The following is a 20963-nucleotide window of genomic DNA, read 5'->3' on the forward strand; positions in this document are numbered from 1 at the left end:
ATGGCGCTGCCAGACGAGAGCGCCCGGGCCAAAGCCATCAACAACCGGAAGAAAAAAAAAACTTTAAAAACTTGTGCAACCGCATCTCACCGGAACTTACCTACGGAGCCGAAACCTGGAGTCTTACAGAGAGGGTTCAGACAGCAGACGGTGCAGCGAGCAATTGAAAGAAAAATGGTAGGTGTGACCTTAAGGGACAAAAAGAGATCAGGCTGGGTCGAGGAACGAATGGGTGTTAAGGACATCTTAGTCGATCGAAATCAAGAAGAAGAAATGTGCATGGGCAGGGCATGCAGCGCGTGGGCGCAATAACAGCTGGTCATTAAGGGTAACCGACTGAACTGCAATAGAAGCCGAACGCGCAAGGTGGAGACAGAAAGTTAGATGGGCCGATGAGATTGAGTTTAGCGGTATAACGTGGCAGCAGCAAGCACAGGATCGGGATGATTTGCGCAACACGAGAGACGCTTTGCCACCTGGCGGTGGACGTAGTCAGTCTGATGAGGATGACGATGCTGCGTGTTTATTCTGTTCCGTTCCAGTGACGCGAGCAGATGCATGCAATCTAGAATGGACGTGTCAAAAGCTACGTTTGGAACGTTCCCGTCCGCTGCTGCAGGCTGGCCTTCGGTACAGTGACACGACCTAGTAAATATGATACCACTTCCCACAAGACGATGCTTCGGATCATACACAACACTGGCCTTGCAGCACACATTTAATACGCTCACAGAAATGACTCATGCGTAAGTCTGTATCGCAATGAGCAGAACAATAAAGTCCAATTAAAAATAAGGTGCGCTGGTCACGTGCGCCGTTTCTCAATAACTGATGATCTTTCGATCGTGCGCTTGTCGGCTATCGGTTGTTTCTCGTAGGGTTATTCGATCGTTTATTGAAGTTATCGAGGTCGCATGTCATTTGGTGTTGCCGCATGGCATTGTTGCCTGGATGTGAGCGCATGACCATCACTGTTGCATGTATAGCGTCTGAAGTATCATGCTGTTAATGATATTGCGCATTTCGATAGAAAGAAAAAAAAAAGGAAGAAAGTGTACGTCACACCCCAAGCCTATCGTACCCATAAGACAAGGTTGGTTGGTTGATTGACCATTGCTAAACTGGCGCAACTCACCATGGAAAATCGGCCATGAAACGGGTGGTGCCTTGATGTATGAATTTGTTTATAAATTGCTAAACATCTTGGGATTATAGAGCAAGTCATGATGATGCCTCTGTCATGGCTCATACCCTCAGTGGGATTGGCCAAGAATTGATTACATGAATACCTGAACTTTCTTCTTGTTCTTCTTCTTCGATTATTATTATTATTATTATTATTATTATTATTATTATTATTATTATTATTATTATTATTATTATTATTATTATTATTATTATTAGTAGTAGTAGTAGTAGTAGTAGTAGTAGTAGTAGTAGTAGCAGTACATAGTGCGGCGATAGTTCGTTGTAATTGGCATCTGATACGAAAGCGTGTAACTGCTGATAGCTGTGGGAGGTGTACTATCTCTAACGATATTTCTCATTAGACTTGGCCATGGTTATCAGGATCCCTTGTCACAGCTGTAGTAAATGAGACCGGCATGACTTTCCCGGCTACAGGCCCGAGTACCGTTACACCGGGTTACACTTGTGGGCCGTGGGGATGGCCGGGAAGGAAAAGAGCCGTGTCCGTTTGCCAAGCACAAATACGTCGTGCAATTTCACCGCAAAGAGTGACAATGCATCACAAGTCGGCGAGTGAGCAACAGATAACAACATGGGCAGAAACACTTTTCGCAAGCCCGAAAATTTTACATTTGACATTCTCTTGCGTCGAGTAACAAGCGAAGCCCTTGATAGCCTTGAAAATGTACTGCTAAGCGCGAGTGAACGCTGAAAAAAAAAGTAATTAAAATATGTTTTTAAAGGCTAGTTTCGAATTTCGCTGTGCCCCAACGTCGCAACATGGTACGGGGTTCTCGCCACATGCTCACGCAAAATATTGGAACGTTTCCACGGACGTCATACACTGTAGCTGCATTGGTGATGCAGAATCGGCCTCATCGAATGTTTTGGTGACGCAAAGGCGGCCATTTCGGAAGTTTTTATGCCCGACGTTATATCAGCTAGACAGACCACTGCGTAAAGTCACCGTAATTAGTACTTTACTCCGACGTCAAGATATAGTGCCGATGTCAGTAGGTGCGCCGTTAAAATCAAAATAAAACATCCTAGCATTCACTGAGCTGTGTACTTGCTCAGAGTCGTATTCGAAAAAATGGTGTCAGCAACCCTTTGGCGGAATGCACCCGAGCCTACACGGGCAGGAATACCCCGTGTACCAATAACCAGGAATTAACGCTACGACACGTAATGGGGAAGTGTGAGTTGAACAAGAAACACCCATCAGCCCTCTTTTGTCACCCTATCCCACCCTTTAGATGGCGGTGATTGATCTTGCCGTCCAGCCCTAGCCCTGCAGGACCATGCTGAGGCTCGTCGCAGAAGCGTGTGGATTCTAATGAAGATGGGGCCACTATATATACCATTCGGCGCATGCGTCGAAAAGCTTGTTAATAATGATTTTTTTAAAGGACGGAGCGCTTAAGGGATTCGGGCTGTCGTGTGCTGTCATCGTACGATGTCATCGTTCGGCGTAACGCAGGCGAAGCCACGTATGACAATAGAAAAAAATAGAGGAAACGAGCAAGAAATAGATTTAGAAGGAAAAGAAATGAGAAAATGTAAGAAAAGTAAAAATAACGGCAAAGAGGAAGAAATAAAGAGAGAAGAAGAAATGAATATAATTAAATAAGGAAGGAAAAGCAGAAAAATAAACGCACGAAGAGAAAAGGAAAGAGAAAAAACCGCAGAGAAACAAAAAAAAAAGGATGCCCAGCTCCGCCCCCCCCCCCACTCCCTTTTTTTAGGTTTCGCACCACTAGTGCAAAGCTGCCTGAATTTTTTTTTTCATTCGTTCGTTCTCGTATGGGTAATCGTATATCATCCCCGGATGAAAGCTATAGGGGCACGTGACTCGAGGCATGTGGGCGGCAAAGTTTAAAAGTGCTCCAGCAGCTGCGCTTCTTGGAGTCGTTCCAGGAGATGTTCCAAGATGTGGTTCCTCTGCCGTTGTTCCTCGTTCGCGGTCTCTTTTCTTTTATACAAGGGTTTTGCGGGTGAATGTTTTTTTATGAACACCCAAAGGTTCTTCGTTGCGCACGAAAAAAATTAAGGTCAACTATATCGCGAAACCGAAACTGCGGACCTAAAGTGTTGTTACCCGATCTGGAAAAAAAAAAAAAACTAATAAAATCCGTTCAGTAGTGGTGGCTGCGTTGGTGTACGCAACTTCTTCGTGCTAGTTAACTTGCGGTGAAATGAGACAGAAATAAATTGCTCTATAAATAAACTGAACCTTCTCGGTAATCAAAATGCCTTGATTTAAGTATGCATGATGATTGATTTGATGGGTTTAACGTCCCAAAACCACCATTTGATTATGAGAGACGCCGTAGTGGAGGGCTCCGGAAATTTTGACCACCTGGGGTTCTTTAACGTGCACCCAAATCTGAGTACACGGGCCTACAACATTTCCGCCTCCATCGGAAATGCAGCCGCCGCAGCCGGGAATCGAACCCGCGACCTGCGGGTCAGCAGCCGAGTACCTTAGCCACTAGACCACCGCGGCGGGGCGATTTAAGTATGCAGCGTATGACTTTATAGAATCGATCACTACGGTGAAGACACTGAGATGTTCGATCGGTCGGTCGACGTGCCGCGTTTTAGGACCAAAGTCAAAAGTGTTAGGTTTTTTTCCCCCCGAAAATGAGTATACAACAACAAAAAAAAAACTACTTGCGCACACATTTGGAGCCCATGATTTCGTTCTGTTTTTTCATGTCATTGGGCACAAAAAGTAGACTGCACAAAAAGTAGATATTTAGTTGCGTATACTAATTACAAATAATGACTGAAACTCACTCAGAACAACGCATGCTTTATTACTCCTATTAGCGCGATTCCTTTCCCGACATGAAGCCTGCCCAAGGCAAGTTTGCGATCAAGTCCCAAGCACCGGCGTAACTTAGTGGTATAATACTGGGCTGGCACGTAGTAGATCCAAGCTCGAGCCCCACTGTCCTTGGCGCTCAGGTAATTTTTTTCTTCTCATATTTCGTGATATTGGTTACGGACACCAGCGGCGGCGGCGGACAACTACGGCGCCTCGCGTGACCCGAGTTTTGATCTCATAACAATTTTTGCTGTTAAAAAGAAACCATAGAAGGATATGTTTCTTTTTCGAAGTTTCCTGGAACGAATAATTTTTTTTCTCTCCTGCGAGTGTAGCAGCAATGTCGCAGAACCGCATAGGCTGCTGACTTAAAGGTCGCGTGTTCGATTCCCATTTCGGTCACATTTCGATGGAAGGGAAATTCTAGTATATAGTATGCTAATAGCTTCAGTGCTTCACTGCTTCTACATTGAGTCAAGCAAAACCGCAACACTGAGAAAACGGTGACAAGGCTTACCTTACGTTTTTTTTTTTTCGCTCTCCGGATTTCCAAAATAATTGTTCTCAAAGCTCCCCGAGCCTTTACAAGTAAACGAGGACCATTTTTTGTGTTTTTTTTTGAAATTTCAATATCTTTTACGTCATGAAAAAAATTAAATCAAATCGTGTGCGGCTGGTAGTGAAATAAAATCTAAGAACTGCGGGGTGCGGTCCTCAGTGCAAAGCTCTTCGGTTATAGCGCTAAAATTTCCCTATGCCCTGTGAGTGCGACGACATCGTTAAGAAAATGTCTTGTAAAGTTTACCTAATTGGTCGATTACACATTCGGCATTATGTTTTCTCGTGCAAGCACTGGAATTTTCATCAAAAAAATCTTTTTATGCATTATCAGTGCTTTATATGCACCATAGATAATCTGCAAAAAAAAATACTCAGTAATTATTTTTAAACACATCATGTTGTACAACGAAATAGAGTTGCAACCACTAACTTTAGAGCCAGAATTTCAGCAACACAATATTTCTGTAAGGTATTTTGCTTGTTTACCACCATCTGCGCAGTAAACAAGTTTTTTTTTTATTGAACATAAATTATTTATTGAAGGACATCGAAACGAGAATACGCATACAATGCGGTATCACCCTTTGTGAACCGGATTTTTAGTTTTATATACTGAATGAAGCTGCAGAGAGTAGAAAGTCGGTAAATGCATATTACTTTGTGTATAAAACGCCTATTACCCTATAATACACCATGGAAAACACTCAGCCGATTTCACCGTGCTGTGCCATTTGCGTCGTCCAGAGTGCAACAGGCTAACCACAGGCCCGGCAGTTTCTAGGCTGTGCGGATTTTAACGTACGTGGAATTGAATCGCGTTTCGAAAGTGCGAAGCCCGAATAGACCACCACAACGCTTGTGACGACGGTAAATGAGATTATCGCCGACTGGTTTATCTCGTTAGCACGGAGATTAGCGCTTCGACCTGTCTTACCGTACAGTCTCGAACAAACTTATCCCGACTAGTGAGTACATCGGCTTTATGCACTTTATATAACTTGTAATAACTATACAGGGTAGCATTTCTCACGCGCTGCGTAAAGCAACGCAGGTTTTTTTTTTTTTTTTTTTTGCTGAACGTGGTCAATTTGATACAATCTCTGTCGCATCGCTGGTAGAAGTCGACTTCGACAGCGAAAAAAAGAATAAAGATTTTGAACCACGTGTTGTCAAGGAAGGAATCGTTTACGTAAATCCGTAGGGAACAAAACGCTAATCTCTAAGGTTGAAGGTCACGTATGTACAATAACGAAACAATTTGCACTCACCATTTTGAGTGCTGTCGTCTGTCTTGACTTCAGGCTTCTGCAGCAGACGATGCTTCAAGGACGTAGTAATCCTGCCCGCAGACGGCAAACGGTGCAGACGACAATGATGCAGCAGACGAAAAGAAACACAGTCAAGCTCCTCGTGGACGCGTCTTTAGGGGGTGCGATTTTTTACACAGGCTCACTCCGGGGGCCAACACGCTACGCGTTAGCAGCGTTTCTCAAAGGAGACGATGCCAAGCTAATCAGAAAAAGGAAAAAAAAGGAAGAGAGAGCACCGGAAAAGAAGTCAACCGCGGCAGAGATTTCGTCGTTGCGCGCGGGACCACGGTCAAGACAGTGAACGACGACGCATCGCCCGGATAGTCTGGTTCACTTCGGCAGCAGACGACAGAAGAGCGCTAGCCTGGCTCACCGCACGAAGTCAGCGTCCCGCAGTGGTCATACCCGGTCGACGGAAACGAGCATTATGTCGAAACACCCACAACACACCACACGCGTGCACACGAGCTGCTCTTGGGGGTGATGGTGGTAGTTCTTTTTCTTTCTTTTTTTTTTTTCGCGCTGGCCTGTTTGTTTCTCTCTTCGTCCGGGACGGAACAGTTCCTCACGCGCGGCCCCGCTCTCCCTGGCTGACACCCCGGCTAGCGGGCGGGCTTTCAAAGTAAGTTCTATTTTCGTATCCAATTACGAAGCGCTAACAAAAAAGTTGCCGCCGACGACGCGCGCAGCGCCACGGTGGCAGGCGGCAGCGACGCTTTCGTTTTCACCGCTTGAATACGCGACCACTGCGCCCTCTCGTAAGGATTCACGCTACTAAGTGAAATGGGGTGGATGAGGCGGATGGTGATGGAGAGCGCTTCCCGGCGTGCGGCAAAGCTGCTGTCGATGAAGCGGTGTTTCGACGTTGTACTGACAAGAACATAACGTCTTATGCGCGAGCAACACTGCAATTCACTATATCGCAGTGTAGGTACACGCTAATTACCCGGCAGGGCGACGCGGTAGGCCACAGGCCTTGCGAAATCATTCTCTCTCGATTTTCCGGAGTGATTTCATGAAAATAAGAGTTGATAAATATAACTGCTCGGCGCATGATTTCTATTACACCTAATATACGCAGCTTGTAAATTCAAAAACGCAATTCATCTGTCATCTACGACAGACACAGAGCACTAAAAATATTTATACGTTGCCGTAACCTAATATATTAGCACATGGTACACTCCAAGCTATGCCACGGTAGTTTGCACTTACCATATTAGCAAAAAGAGAAAGAAAAAAAGCCTGTAATTTCGAGGGCTATGAGTGATTAATATATGAGTTCAAGTTATTGCTGCTTATACAGGTTATGTCTCAAATGTAAACCACCACTTACGTACTCATCTGCAGGAAGAATGGCGATGGCTTGCGAACAAAAGTTTCCGACAATATGATTTAAATTTAAAGGTGTTTTCAGACAACGCACGCACGCTATAACACGTTATAAGAGTATTCATAGGTTACTTATTTGATCAGTGTTATTGCAGAAAACAAAGCAAAAAAAGTTCACGTCATTCATCTATCGGTATTTGATAGGCCGATTCATTTGTAGGCACATAATTTACCAACAAATATTTTTTTACGGAATACCAATTATTGTTTATCCAAAGAGTGTCTTATCAAATGAAACATATGACCTAAAGGAGAACGCAAAAAAAACAACAACAAATAGACTACATAATTAGTACAGTTAGAATACTAGTGCATTTTGGACAATAGAGGTACTAGTTATCGTTTTGCTGCGCACTGGCGAAATCACTATTGTTTTGAAAAGTACACTTTATAAGTCTGTGCATTAAGATAAACAAATCTTCCTGGCATCTCCGGCATGGTCTAGTGGTTAGGATACCTGGCTCTCACCCAGGAGGCCCGGGTTCGATTCCCGGTGTCGGAAATTTTTTTATGTTCCGTTTTTTTTTTTAACTTGCGCATTATACGGGGTCTCCGTGCCACCCACAATCGCCGATCCTTCAAGATTATGAATGTTGTGGTTTGCATCGTTTGTTAAGTATTGTATATTAATTTATCTACCTACCCGTTTTATGTATGGTGCCGATGGAGCCATTAAATACGTATAAACCTCAAAGACAAGACAAATTTGTTGTTTTAACTCACTTCAAGTGTCAAAAGCTGCGACTACAAGATATTTCTATTCTCAAATAGTTTAGAATAGTTACACTTTGCGTATGTTACAAACAAAGTATAATCTATCTTGAAACCATTGCAACCTTATAGAACTATTTTACCATAGGGCACTGTTAGGATATGTACATGCCATGGCATTGTGAATGTCGCGCCTTTAGCTTCGGACTTCGACCACTGTTCGTTGTAAGCAGTGCTCCACCACTCCAACTTATTGCCTGTAAAGGTTGTTTTGCTGCACAATAACAATGCGGAAGGTGAAACAAAACGTTCCGTTCGTGACGCACATTTGAAAACATTTCAAACACAATGCACATATCGACGCGTCTCCCCGAATTCCTACACGACGATTCACTATGTAGACATTGTAGCATTAACGCATTCAAGCCTAAACAATAATAAAACATCACCATTTGTTCAAACATGCTCCCCTAAACATATAAAAGGTCGGCATATTCACCAACTATATACTTATGGCTTACTTGTCCCAAAAAGCACTAACCTCCCATGAAGGTAAAGAAGTAAAATGCAGGTTAGTGAAACTTCCAGTTTGCGAAGTAGTTAATCAGTAGTACTGGCTCGAATGATCAATACAATAATAATTTTTTTAGTTTATGCGCGTTTATATGTGCAGGTGCCATACATATTGCTACGTGCATGCATTAAGCATATTGATATTATATGTTCCATATCACGACGATTTATTAAAAAGTATGTACAGGATAATAGGCGATGTACTATTGTACACGTAGATTAATCAGTGGTAACTAATTACTTCATGTAACTAACAAGGCAAGTAAGCATTACAGCAACAAACATAGAGGCATGGACGAATCACAGGCGAGATCATACAGGCATACGTGCAGACAGAATATGAAGACGTAGCTAGTATCTGCTGTAGCAGCTGAATGAAGACTACTTATGCTCTTCCTTTGGAGTAGCACACTGTGTACTGTTTACCAGCCATAAAAGTTAAAAAAAGGTAATGGACGTTTGGTACACATCATCGTCTGCCCTTCTATTTGCACATATGTGTGTCATCGCATAGCACGAAAATTTCATTCCAAAGTAGTCAACGAAATTACGCTTCGTCTATCGAAAGATTGTGATGATTTCAGCAAGATATACGGTGGTGTTAACGAGAGATCTGGCAACGTATGCGGCTTAGTAGTTACCAAGCTTAACAGACTAAGAAAGCTTCCCTGGTTAGAAACAGCAAAAGTTTCAGGCTTTGCTAGCTGCTGGTTATAGATGCCGTGAAGCTAGTGAAATGCGCTCGAAACAAGTAAATACATGTGTTGCCAACATTTTTTTTCTCTAATAGTGGGCTTACCATGCAAATACTGTACGTAGCGGGATAACGGCTCTGATGGGAATTATTAGTGTGGTTGTACTGTACGAGGCATGTCATCAAGCTACTTTCCCTGGACCGCTGTAACGTCTTTTGCAAATCTACATGCATCTCGTGATATCAGCCTTATGGGGCGTTCATTAATAGCTTGAGAAAACTAACAGGAATCCAACCGCTGAAACGGAATTTCGATAAATTTTGGAGCTGCAAAACGTTACATTTTGAGCAGGACACACACACATACACACACACACACACACACACACACACACACACACACACACACACACACACACACACACACACACACACACACACACACACACAAACACACACATATATATATATATATTTATTTATATATATCAACATTTACTGTCCTCTAAATTATGCAGAGGGAATGGGCGCACTGCTATTTCAAAAGAATTGTATGTAGTATTTTTAACTACCCCAATCAGTGGTAAAGTTCACATTTACCGCTCCCGTAGAATCTTTTGAATGACCCTGAGGATTCAAATGCGGATCTACCAAGCTGGCCACTTTGAGATTCAGGAGATAAGTAAAACTGAGAAGCCGGGCTGGCAAAAAAAAAAAAAAATGGCACACAGTTTGTTCGATTTTTTAGGGCTGCAGAAATGTCATACTGTGCTCCAAAAGATTGCCAATAACTTATTCACTCATCGGAAATCATATTACAGCCCGTAATTGTGCGGCATATACACGCATGAGTAATCGAGCAAACTGTGATGTGCCCCATGACTAGAGATAACAGCCCCTTCCAAATCCTAAAACGCTTTTTTGCAGTACAGTTTTGTACTGCGGCCAAGGTGGCTTAAGTGGCGTTCTGCACGAGTGTGTAGTACAAGGCCAAAACTCTTTTTCGAACCGCTGCCCACCCCCACCACAATGGTCTAGTGGCTAGGGAACTTGGCTGCTGATCCGCAGATCGCGGGAGGAAATCTCAGCCATGGCGACCGCTTTTTTAATAGAACTAAAATGATTGAGGCCCGTCTGCTTAGAATTAGGCGCACGTCAAAGAACCCAAGTGGTGCCCCCGCCACGGTGGTCTTGTGGCTAAGGTACTCGGCTGCTGACCCGCAGGTCGCGGGATCAAATCCCGGCTGTGGCGGCTGCATTTCCGATGGAGGCAGAAATGTTGTAGGCCCGTGTACTCAGATTTGGGTGCACGTTAAAGAATCCCAGGTGGTCGTAATTTCCGGAGCCCTCCGCTACGGCGTCTCTCATAATCACATGGTGGTTTTGGAACGTTAAACCCCACAAATCAATCAACCAAGAACCCAGGTGGTCGGAGCAGCGGTTTTGGGACGTTAAATCCCGACAAATATTCTTCCTTCCGCTACACCATCCTCCCTTTTTTTTTACGATGGAGTTACGTCTATGGCACAACTTGGCTAACTTGCAAGGCACGTTTGACTAGATTATGTAACAAAGGCACGCGCCCGTCGGCCTGGTGAGCGCACCGGATATCTATCGCATGTTCCGTTGCTATGGCAACGTGGCCGCTGCCAAGGCCGGTGTTCGCGTGCAGTAATATCGGCCTACGCTTCCAACTTTAGTTGCTAACATGCCATAGACACGTTTGCTGACTAGAAAATTCACATTTCCCGCGAAGTGTGGCTGGCTGTGGCAACGCATTTTTGTCTTGACGTTGCGTCGTCCCGCCAACACATATCCGTTGTTGTGGCCAGTGGACCGATGGATGCGTGGTGTCGTTACTTCATCTGGTCGATCACGTTTCACGAGTTTGCTGTCCTAATGACTTTAGGGTTAAAGTCTGCGTGCCTGGATCCCAGGATTGATTGATGATGCACACTATAGCAAGCCTATGTGGCCTAGATTTCTCGCTTTAATTAGCGCAACTGAAAAAAAAAGAATTGACACTGGCCGGGCATCTTGGTGCAGTGGGTCGCACTTTCCTCAAATTTCATGTTTTTGGCGCAGCTCGATGCGAAAATGGGGAATCGTGTCAAATTGACGCTGCAGTTGCACCCCTGTATGCATTTCCTACGTTGAAGAATAGTAGGAGTGAAATTGACCTGCCCGGCCATTCCCGGCGAGGGAATGGGCTAAGTTTTTTTTTCATTCAGAGGAATCGAAAGAAATAGGTTTACGGCAAGCTGTAATTCCCCGGAATGGAATCGGAGCGGAATGAAGGCACACATTTCGCAACACTGCACTGCGTGCATATACGTTTTGTTTCCGTCTCATGGCGGTTCTCTGTAATTCATTTGGTTTCGTTAAACAAAATGAATGAGGCGGGGGGGGGGGGGGAGGTGTGTTAAGGTTGTGTCGATGCAGTTGTTCAAATTTATACACGTTCAATATTATACCACTACTTCTATAAAAATTGTTTCCCTCGCCAAAGGCGCCCCTATCGGCATCGGCGCTAGGGGCGCCTTTGGCAAGGGAAACGCGTGGCGCTCTTATAGTGCCTAGAGAGAGTGTATTCTAGGCACTATAGCGCTCTGCTCACCTTCCACTTCTAGGCAGCCTACTCAAGTATCCAGTAGTTGGTGGCTTAATTGGCTTGTTGCCACCGTTGCCATTCACGTGTGAAGGGGACAACTAACAAATAACAAAAAAAAAAGAAATATGACGTCACAACTGGAAGCAGTAGCGCCGTTGTGCATTTGCCCTACGTGGCGTTAAACTGAATTTTTTTTCTTCATTGCTGACCTTTTACATACCATTTTAAATACGCGAATATATAGCGCCTTACGGCTCGCTAATAGCGTGAGTGAGAGATAAAAGAAAAGCCAACAAGAAACGAGAAAGATTGAAAAAGCAAAGTTCTTTTATTAGCTAAAATGTAAAACTTGGCAGATGAAATTGTGACACAACTGTTCACTAACGCAATAGCATAATAGTTCAAAAACTCACTTTGCCTAATCGTGGAAAGCCACTGCAGCCACACAGCATCCTTCAGAATATTGCGTTGCCCCAGGGGGTCGAAATTTCCGGAGCCCTCCACTACGGCGCCTCTCATAATGATCCTGGGTGGTTTTGGGACGTTAAACCCCACATATCAATCAATTGCTTTGGCAACCGTAGAGTACAGTGTCTCGTTGCTTAGCGTGTCGCATTCACCACCACCAAATTCGGGGGCACACTCACCGTGCGCCAGCACGGTGGGTGTGCCCACGACTTTGGTGGTCACAGGAGCGGCTGTCACAGGAGCTGTGACAGGAGCGGCTGTCCACGCATTCTGTGAGCTAGTTCTGCTCTGAAAGGTCACGCCAGTAAACAGCATATAGACAGAGAAATAAACAATGAAAAGTAAGCACGAAACCACCACTCAAAAGTGAGTGATGCCTCGGCAATGCGCTGAAATAAACACAAGCTCTGATAGGGCAAAGCCAGGATACCCCCCCCCCCTCCCTTCCCCCCCCCCCCAATTTGGGGCACTACTGAAAATATATCTCAAATTAGTTTTGAGATATATAAACTTACGACTAATTGAAAAAAAATTGTGCGTCTTTAGATTTCGTTATATGTCCGCTGCTCACCTAGTCACTCTTCAATAACCCTTGGGCGTTGATGCCTGCGGCAATAGGTTTGACAATTTTCGTTCCAAGTATTGCGGCGTGTATAATTTCACAGTGTAAACCGTCCGACGGGGAGAATGGGCACGTTAGTGCCGAAACGCTGCTATTCAAGCAAGTCCGAGAACGAAGAAGGGACTGCTGCGGCTGCTTTATTCAGAGTGCCAGAAAAAAAAAAAAAAGCTGAACAAACTTTTGTGCCGAATCAGCCATCTTTCGTTGCTGGTCGGACTGGGGGCATCAGCCCTCGAAGTATTCCGGGATCTCGTCAAAAGGCCAAGCTGTGAGTTTCTTGAGAAATGCCACCGCTTTCCAGAAGCCTTCGACCAAGATTTATTGGAACTGTTACTCGTTGTTGTCATAGTGTTCCAACCGTATGAAGAACGAAGACGATAGTTATAGCGCGAGCACAGAACGACGACAAAGAGACGAGGAGGACGCGAAAGACACGAATGTCCTTCTTGTCTCTTTGTCGTCGTTCCGTTCTTGCGCTACAACTATCTTCATGTCATACCAACTAGCTGAAGCTGCCACACTTCTACGTATGCAGAACTCGAGTGACTCTTTCTCGGCCTCTGAATGATACAATAAAGATTTCTTTATAGGTACGAATAGTCGAGGAATAAAGTGGCAGCGGAAACCTTTTTTTTTCACCTTAAGTATGGAACAACCGAACATGACTTATTAATATCTATAGCGTAGCTTGATATCTTGAAATTGCAACAAAAGGCTTGGGCGACAGTGACGCGCTTCACTGCATCCTCTTGTCCTATGTTGTACTTTCGCGCTATTTCACCATGTATAATAAAACGCCAACTAGCCCAATCTGCGGCTGTAATACTGTACCTTGCAAGTGTGATGGTAGAATTTGAACTTTCTGTGCCATGCGAGAGCGAAATGAATGTGCGAAACTGCTATTTTTCAATTAGTTTAGAGGTGTGTAATGCCTTGAAAATTTTCCCAACGCCCCAAGAATATCAAAAGAGTCTATACTTCACGAAAGGAAGCCCTGTCGAGTTTCGCGCGCAGCAATATGAACATTCACTTCATTCGCGAGAGCTCATGAGCAGGTTAAAAACACTAGTAGCCATCTTTACCCCTTTGTGCTCATGCAGCGAGAGTTCTTAAAGCATGTGTGGGCTATTCCGTTTGCCACAGACTATTTTAAATTTGGTACCATTAAAGGGACACCAAAGTGAAACAATCAATCAAGTTTCAAAGTAAAACTTTGACCTCATTTTTTACTATATTTCATGCGAAAATATAAAAATCTCCATGTAGGATGTCGCATATTTTATAGTGCACTTTTTTGTAGTTTAGTATAGCACTAGCTCAAAGAAATTACCTGAAACTTCGTATGTCAAGTCTGTGGACCTGCTGCAGTGATGGAAGAGACATTTTGACCTTTGGAGCACAGATTCTGAAACAGGAAATGTGGTGCTTTGGAGTAGCCTTGTTTTTGGAGGAGATAGCAAAATATTTCAAACAAATCCAGAAATTAGTTACATCATTTAACCCTCTATAAAGACTGATATTTATTAATAACCATATTACACTTACAATGATCACTGCAAACTGCAAAAGGCGCAATTAGGCCGACTGATGGTCCTTCAAGACCAAGGAAATGTTGTTTCCATATTTTGCAAAAGTAGCTAGCATTCAAATTAAAAAGAAGACAAGTAAGCTAAATGAATTACTATTTGAAATGCTTGTATTGTGGCATAAACGAGGTCAAAGCTGATGAAAGTGCTGAATGTAAACAGTCGTATATCGAGGTCTTGCGTGCTGCGTCTAGTATGACTAAGTCTCTCATGCATGCATGCATGCAGCATCATCATCAGCCTGACTACGTCCACTGCAGGACAAAGGCATCTCCCATGTTCCGCCAGTCAGCTCGGTCCTGTGCTGCCAATTTATACCCGCAAACTTCTTAATCTCATCTGCCCACCTAACCTTCTGTCTCCCCTTTACCCACTCGCCTTCTCTGGGAATCCAGTTAGCTACCCTTAATGATCAGTCGTTATTCTGTCTACGCGCTACATGCACGGTCCATGTCCATTTCTTCTTCTTAATTGATTTCAACTATGATATCCCTATTCCCGGTTTGTTCCCTGATCCACTCTGATCTCTTCTTGTCTCTTGTCTCGCATTCATTTCACCAAAATATTCTGCGTGTAAGGTACAAATATACAAGTATACTTTGTAATGACAAAGAGCAGTACAAGGGCTCGAGCATTAACTGAACGAGAGAGAAGAAAACGACAAGGTCAGAAAATAGAACATCCTCCTCATTAGGTCAATGTCAATGGTATATCTGTTCTGCTGTAGAAAGATTCTTAATCGAATCAAGGCGGTTTTGATAGCAAATCTCTCAATTAGTAAAATTGATTTCTTTTAACCATTTTCTAATTCATTAGGCTTAATAAATGTAATATGTGATCCCCCATATCTATATTACTAGTTTCTTGGCCAATCCCCCAGAGTGGGTGTGAGCCATGCTTTTAGGCCATCATCATCCTCCTCCTCATCATCATCATCATCATCATCATCATAATTGAGCAGCCTGCACAGGAATGGGTGCGGTCTCTTAGTCTGCATGGTTCTGCTACAATGGCACAGTCTATGGCTTACAAAAGTGCGTCCGCGTGGGTAATCGCTTCCGTGGGCTTGCATTTTAGCGAACGCCGCTCACGGCACCGTGGTCATAGTGCCGACGGCACTCTTACAGCTGGGAGCACCTGTGCCACCGTTCGAGCATGGCGTCCAGGCCTTCTCAATAGCTCATGGGAGTGCTCACCGCAATCCCACCAAGACTGTGCATGGCCTACTATTGCCCAGCAATGCTGTTCGCGCTTCCCTATGCGACAGTGCCTCACTCAGCACTCCAACGGCACCCCAGCCGATCAGGGGATCTGTCCAAGCTCCCTCGGCCAGTGGTGCCATGGCAGTGAGTGCGCCAATCAAAGAGTACTCCATATCTTCCGACGTGTTCCCTGTCTCCTCATGCGGCTCGCCTGAAAGCTCCACCGAGCTTTCCCGCACCATCGCGCTGTTCCGCACCGCGTTCAACGCCTTGACAGCGTCGACCTGTGCGATGCGAAAGAAAGAATTCGAAGAAGGAAAGAAAGAAAGACAGGGAGATATAGAGAAAAAAAGAATGAAAGAAAGGAACAAAGAAAGATGGAAGAGAGAAATAAGGACAAATGAAATAACACAAAGAAAGAAAAAAAGAGAAAAAGATAAATAAATAAATAAAGGTGGTACTGAATGTCATGTAGAAAAACGCACACGGCTTTGCTTGTCTGTAGGGCAAAAGATCCCGGAGCTTTTTTCTCCTTTTTTTTTTTGTGGGCGAATGTTGAAGAGAGCATCTTGTAGTACGCAAATGAGGAAAACTAAATGGACAGAAAAGACGTTCGTATCTTTTTCCGGCGTCCTGCTCAGAGGGACGCCGGAAAGAAGGTAATCTAAAGGTTGGGGAAGTCACGCTCGGTAAACTTGAGATTCTTTCCCGTCAGTTCCTTTCTTCACCTTTTCGTATACTTGGTGCAACAACCACATTTTGAAATAACATACCAAGTAGCCTGCTTTGATACCCTTGTTCAATCAGCTTCGCTGTGCCAAACTTCCCGCATTTTCTTTGTTATTTCTATCTCGTTCTATTTGCAACAAAACAGGGGAAAGACGCCCTCTGTTGTTACGTGACTGGCGGTCGTATGTGTGCGCTCACGGACATGTGTGTATGGGGATATTTGCTGTTGCGGAGTCTTCAGACAACAGTGATGTCCTATTTTAGTGACACTAACGTAGTAGTAAGAACAGCACATTGTTGCAATGGTGGGTGTACACTGCATCGTCCAGAGTAGAGTTGTCCAACCGGCTCTAAAGGTGGAGCCATCATCATCATCATCATCATCATCATCATCATCATCATCATCATCATCATAATTATTATTATTATTATTATTATTATTATTATTATTATTATTATTATTATTATTATTATTATTATTATTATTATTATTATTATTATTATTATTATTATTATTATTATTATTATGCACACATAAGCTATATGTGACTGCGTTCTTCGCCGCCACTGGTCAATGTCCCAGTTCAGTCGGCGTGTGTGTTCTCTTGACTTGTGTTCGTTTTCGCAAACCCACCATCCATCTTCAGAAAAATTTATACTTCTCAAAGTGCGGCATGGCACGCGATCTATAACCAGCTGAATTGGTACATGTAAACAAATTAGGGTTGCTTGATCACCTCGGAAGGAACGAAATGCATGAGAACAGAACAGTATATAAAAAATTGATAACATAATTACGAAGTAATATACATGTTGGCGGTCGAAAGCTGACCGGGCAGCGATGGCCGGTGCGACACACAAATTTTGAGCGCTGATAGAAGTTAATGAAAACATAAAAAAAGCAGTACCGACACCGGGAATCGAACCCGGGCCTCCTGGGTGAGAGCCAGGTATCCTAACCACTAGACCATGCCGGAGGTGCCAACGTGTGTTTTTAATATAGTTTCTCAGATTGGCTATAGTATGTTTATCTAGCGCTTTTTATTTTACTTTTTTATTAGAAGAGATACTGTATTATCTTGCACTTATCAGTTAAGATAAACCGAATGAGCGAAAAAAAAAATGCGTCGCTAGCACCTACACTCCTGAATAATTCAGCAAAGGGATGTTACAGGGTGGGAGTGGTGGTATTTGGGAAGAAAATTAAGCTTAAAGTGTTGGCGCCACCAAATTTTGAGGCTAAAACAAGCTTCTTGCGGTTTTTCTCTGTATGCTCTAGGACACCCCACACGAACGGTCGGGTACGCTAAACGTTTAGAATGTATTTAAATTCAGCTGCAAAGTGTAACTAAATGCTCATTTAGGTACACTTTGCACATCCTTGTGCATTTCTATGGGGAAGAAAATCCGCAAAATTTGGATGCGTCGGTATCCACACCGGTTAATTCTAACTGTAGGAGCACAATGGTTAATTCTAACTATAGGAGCCTCAGGTTCTGATTGCTCCTCTCAGAAGTGCCCACATAGGTATGACAATGTGGTGCAAAAACAAATGAAGTTTACTAAAGGTGCAAAACAGCGAAGCGACAGCGCTACTCAGCAGACGAGAATGGGGACGCCGTGCTGAAGCTCTTGGGCAAGTTTCAAACGAGTTGCGACAGAAGAAACGCCAGTAAATGAAAATTACTTACTATACTTTTACTTTTCATTGCGCTAAATCTGCCATGTAAAATGAACGTGTTTTGAAGCATAGATAGCGTTATGAATGCATGTCGGTGCTCGTTTCTGGCATTTGACTGGCTGATCAATTAATTGTGCTTGCTGTTAGCGTTCGGTAAATTTAATTCACAAATTCGCCTGCTCCAAAAGTGTACTCGCTTATATAGTTCGCGATAACGAGTTTAGAGGTGACTTCTTTGGTTTGCGGTCACGCGTTGTGGTGCGATTTTTGTTCACTCTATAGCACACTCGCCCGCTAATTCGAACTGCTCTTAATTCGAACGACTTTATTATCCCCTTTCAGTAAAAACTAACGAGCTTATACTGTACATTTGGACAAGTTGATTGTAACGCGACATTATCTTGTACGTTACCGGTTTGTGAACCCGGTAAAAGCAATGAACGGCCAACTGCGACCGAATTCCACCTTGGCTGCAGCATGAGCAAGGGGTATACGAGACTGAAGCAATCTTTGCAAAGATGCAGGAGTGTGTAATGGTCCTTCTGAGCAGCTTGTAAACGAAGGAGACTACGTACAGTCTCGTAGTTGGTACTACGACACATACCAAGCCACGCCACATCTGCAGCTCTTTAGCATTTCCCTTATCCCGGGGGTGATGCATAGCATATGCGCGCATTCTGGGTCTTGCCATTGTAGGCCTTGAAAGGTTGCTTCTTTAGGTTATGCCGGTGCAGTGGGGTGTCATGTCCGTTAATTCTATATAGCACCGGACCTCTATTTTGAACACCGTTTAATTCAAACAATTTTCTAGTCCCCTACAAAGAACGTTCCGCAACATTTCAATGTCGGCTCTATAGTGTACTCATCATCCCTCATTCCAATAATTTCGACAGTCCCTTATTTTCTTGCAGCTTGTCAGACACTCAAAGATATGGTTGAGCTGTCCAAGCTGATAAATAGGAAGCTGATAAGCTCATATTGTAGATAGCATGGTGTTATCGTATGTATGACTGCTTCCTCATATCGAGGGCTAAGCATTGAAACTTCGTGCGGTGGATGTATCATAACCGTCTAAACCTACCTAATTATACGAGTATTCTTGCACAGCATGTCGGTATTGTTGAAGTCTGAGCGGTTTCTTAGAATCTCCCCGTGCACGACTTCAAAAGTATGGTTCAGCGTACTCTTAAGATTTTGCAATGAGTGTGGTAATTATGGATAGCTTCCGGTATCTATGTCATACATGTCGGTGTATCCTCGCTTTTAATTCTTTAGTTTTGTGTAGATATGCAGAAACTAAGTATTGCTTCCAATTACAGATGTATGAAGGATTCACGTCCGGTGGGTGCATGTGTATAAGTGTTTGTACAAGTAAGCAGGCACAGCTATTTGGGTTACAGGGAGAGAGAGAGAGTAAAATGATTTAAGGGCAGGTTTGCCAGTATATGCCTCATGGGATAATAAAGCTCACATAATGTTCTAAATTGTCTGAATCATTTTTTTTTCTAAATACGTGCAGCTACTGCGGTTGCTTAACGGAAGCCTTAGTCTCAAAACAGACAGACAGACAAACAGACAGACAGACAGACAGACAGACAGACAGACAGACAGACAGACAGACAGACAGACAGACAGACAGACAGACAGACAGACAGACAGACAGACAGACAGACAGACAGACAGGCAGACACACAGACAGGCAGACAGACAGACAGGCAGACAGACAGACAGACAGACAGACAGACAGATAGACAGACAGACAGACAGACAGACAGATAGATAGATAGATAGATAGATAGATAGATAGATAGATAGATAGATAGATAGATAGATAGATAGATAGATAGATAGATAGATAGATAGACGGGCGGATAGATAGACGGGCGGATAGATAGACGGGCGGATAGATAGACGGGCAGATGAATAGACGGGCAGATAGATAGATAGCAAAGTACGAGGACGAGAGAGAGCGATAATTGTTTGCCAGGTCAACCTGAACTATAGGGTGCTCTGGTCTACTACTCTAAAGTGGGTGAGAGGGACGGGCGAGCTAGGCAGTGAGTCACAATGACAAGATGAGGATATAGGCATATCAAATCAGTAGGGTGATCTGGTCTACTACTCTAAAGTGAGTGAGAGGGACGGGTGATCTAGGCAGTGAGTCACAATGACAAGATGAGGATATAGGCATATCAAATCAGTAGGGTGATCTGGTCTACTACTCTAAAGTGGGTGAAAGGGACGGGCGAGCTAGGCAGTGAGTCACAATGACAAGATGAGGATATAGGCATATCAAATCACTATAGGGTGCTGTGGTATACTACTCTAAAGTGGGTGAAAGGGACGGGCGAGCTAGGCAGTGAGTCACAATGACAAGATGAGGATATAGGCATATAAAATCACTATAGGGTGCTGTGGTATACTACTCTAAAGTGGGTGAAAGGGACGGGCGAGCTAGGCAGTGAGTCACAGTGACAAGATGAGGATATAGACATATCAAATCCAGCGGCTTTCGCCGACCTTGTCACCCAAGATAAGCTAATCTGATTGTGGTCTTTTGTCGATGTGGCGTGCAATCGATGAAGTCGTCCACCGTGAATCTTTCGCGTGTGCCCTGGAAACGTGAGAAAAAAAAAGAAAACGTGTTTCCTTGTCTTGTGGTGCCCTGACAGTGTTCGAATGTCACTGCAACCTTTGAGCTTGCTAAGTAGGATACCATGTGATTCCTGTAGAGATAGCCGCCTCTTCGTGCATGAACTATTTTTTGTGATTCCAAGCCCTCTCACCACAGTATTGATGTATTAA

The 20963-nt window shown here is 43.8% G+C and overlaps 1 protein-coding gene and 2 non-coding genes across 3 annotated transcripts in view; 1 reads left to right on the forward strand and 2 right to left on the reverse strand.

The window, feature by feature from the left end:
• LOC119175632 (calmodulin) overlaps positions 1-6181 on the reverse strand; it is a 110402-nt gene extending 104221 nt beyond the window's left edge. The window contains exon 1 of the mRNA XM_037426543.2: positions 5848-6181. Within this exon, the coding sequence (XP_037282440.1) occupies positions 5848-5850 (3 nt within the window). The 5' untranslated portion in view covers positions 5851-6181. The remainder of the gene's footprint in view (positions 1-5847) is intronic.
• Positions 6182-7711: 1530 nt separating this feature from the next.
• TRNAE-CUC (transfer RNA glutamic acid (anticodon CUC)) lies at positions 7712-7783 on the forward strand. Its single transcript has one exon. It is a non-coding gene; the product is annotated as a tRNA-Glu (tRNA).
• Positions 7784-17382: 9599 nt separating this feature from the next.
• On the reverse strand, positions 17383-17454 carry TRNAE-CUC (transfer RNA glutamic acid (anticodon CUC)). Its single transcript has one exon. It is a non-coding gene; the product is annotated as a tRNA-Glu (tRNA).
• Between the last annotated feature and the right edge of the window lie 3509 nt (positions 17455-20963).

This window comes from Rhipicephalus microplus, chromosome 3 (assembly GCF_043290135.1).
Source record: "Rhipicephalus microplus isolate Deutch F79 chromosome 3, USDA_Rmic, whole genome shotgun sequence".
Lineage (NCBI taxonomy): Eukaryota > Metazoa > Arthropoda > Arachnida > Ixodida > Ixodidae > Rhipicephalus > Rhipicephalus microplus.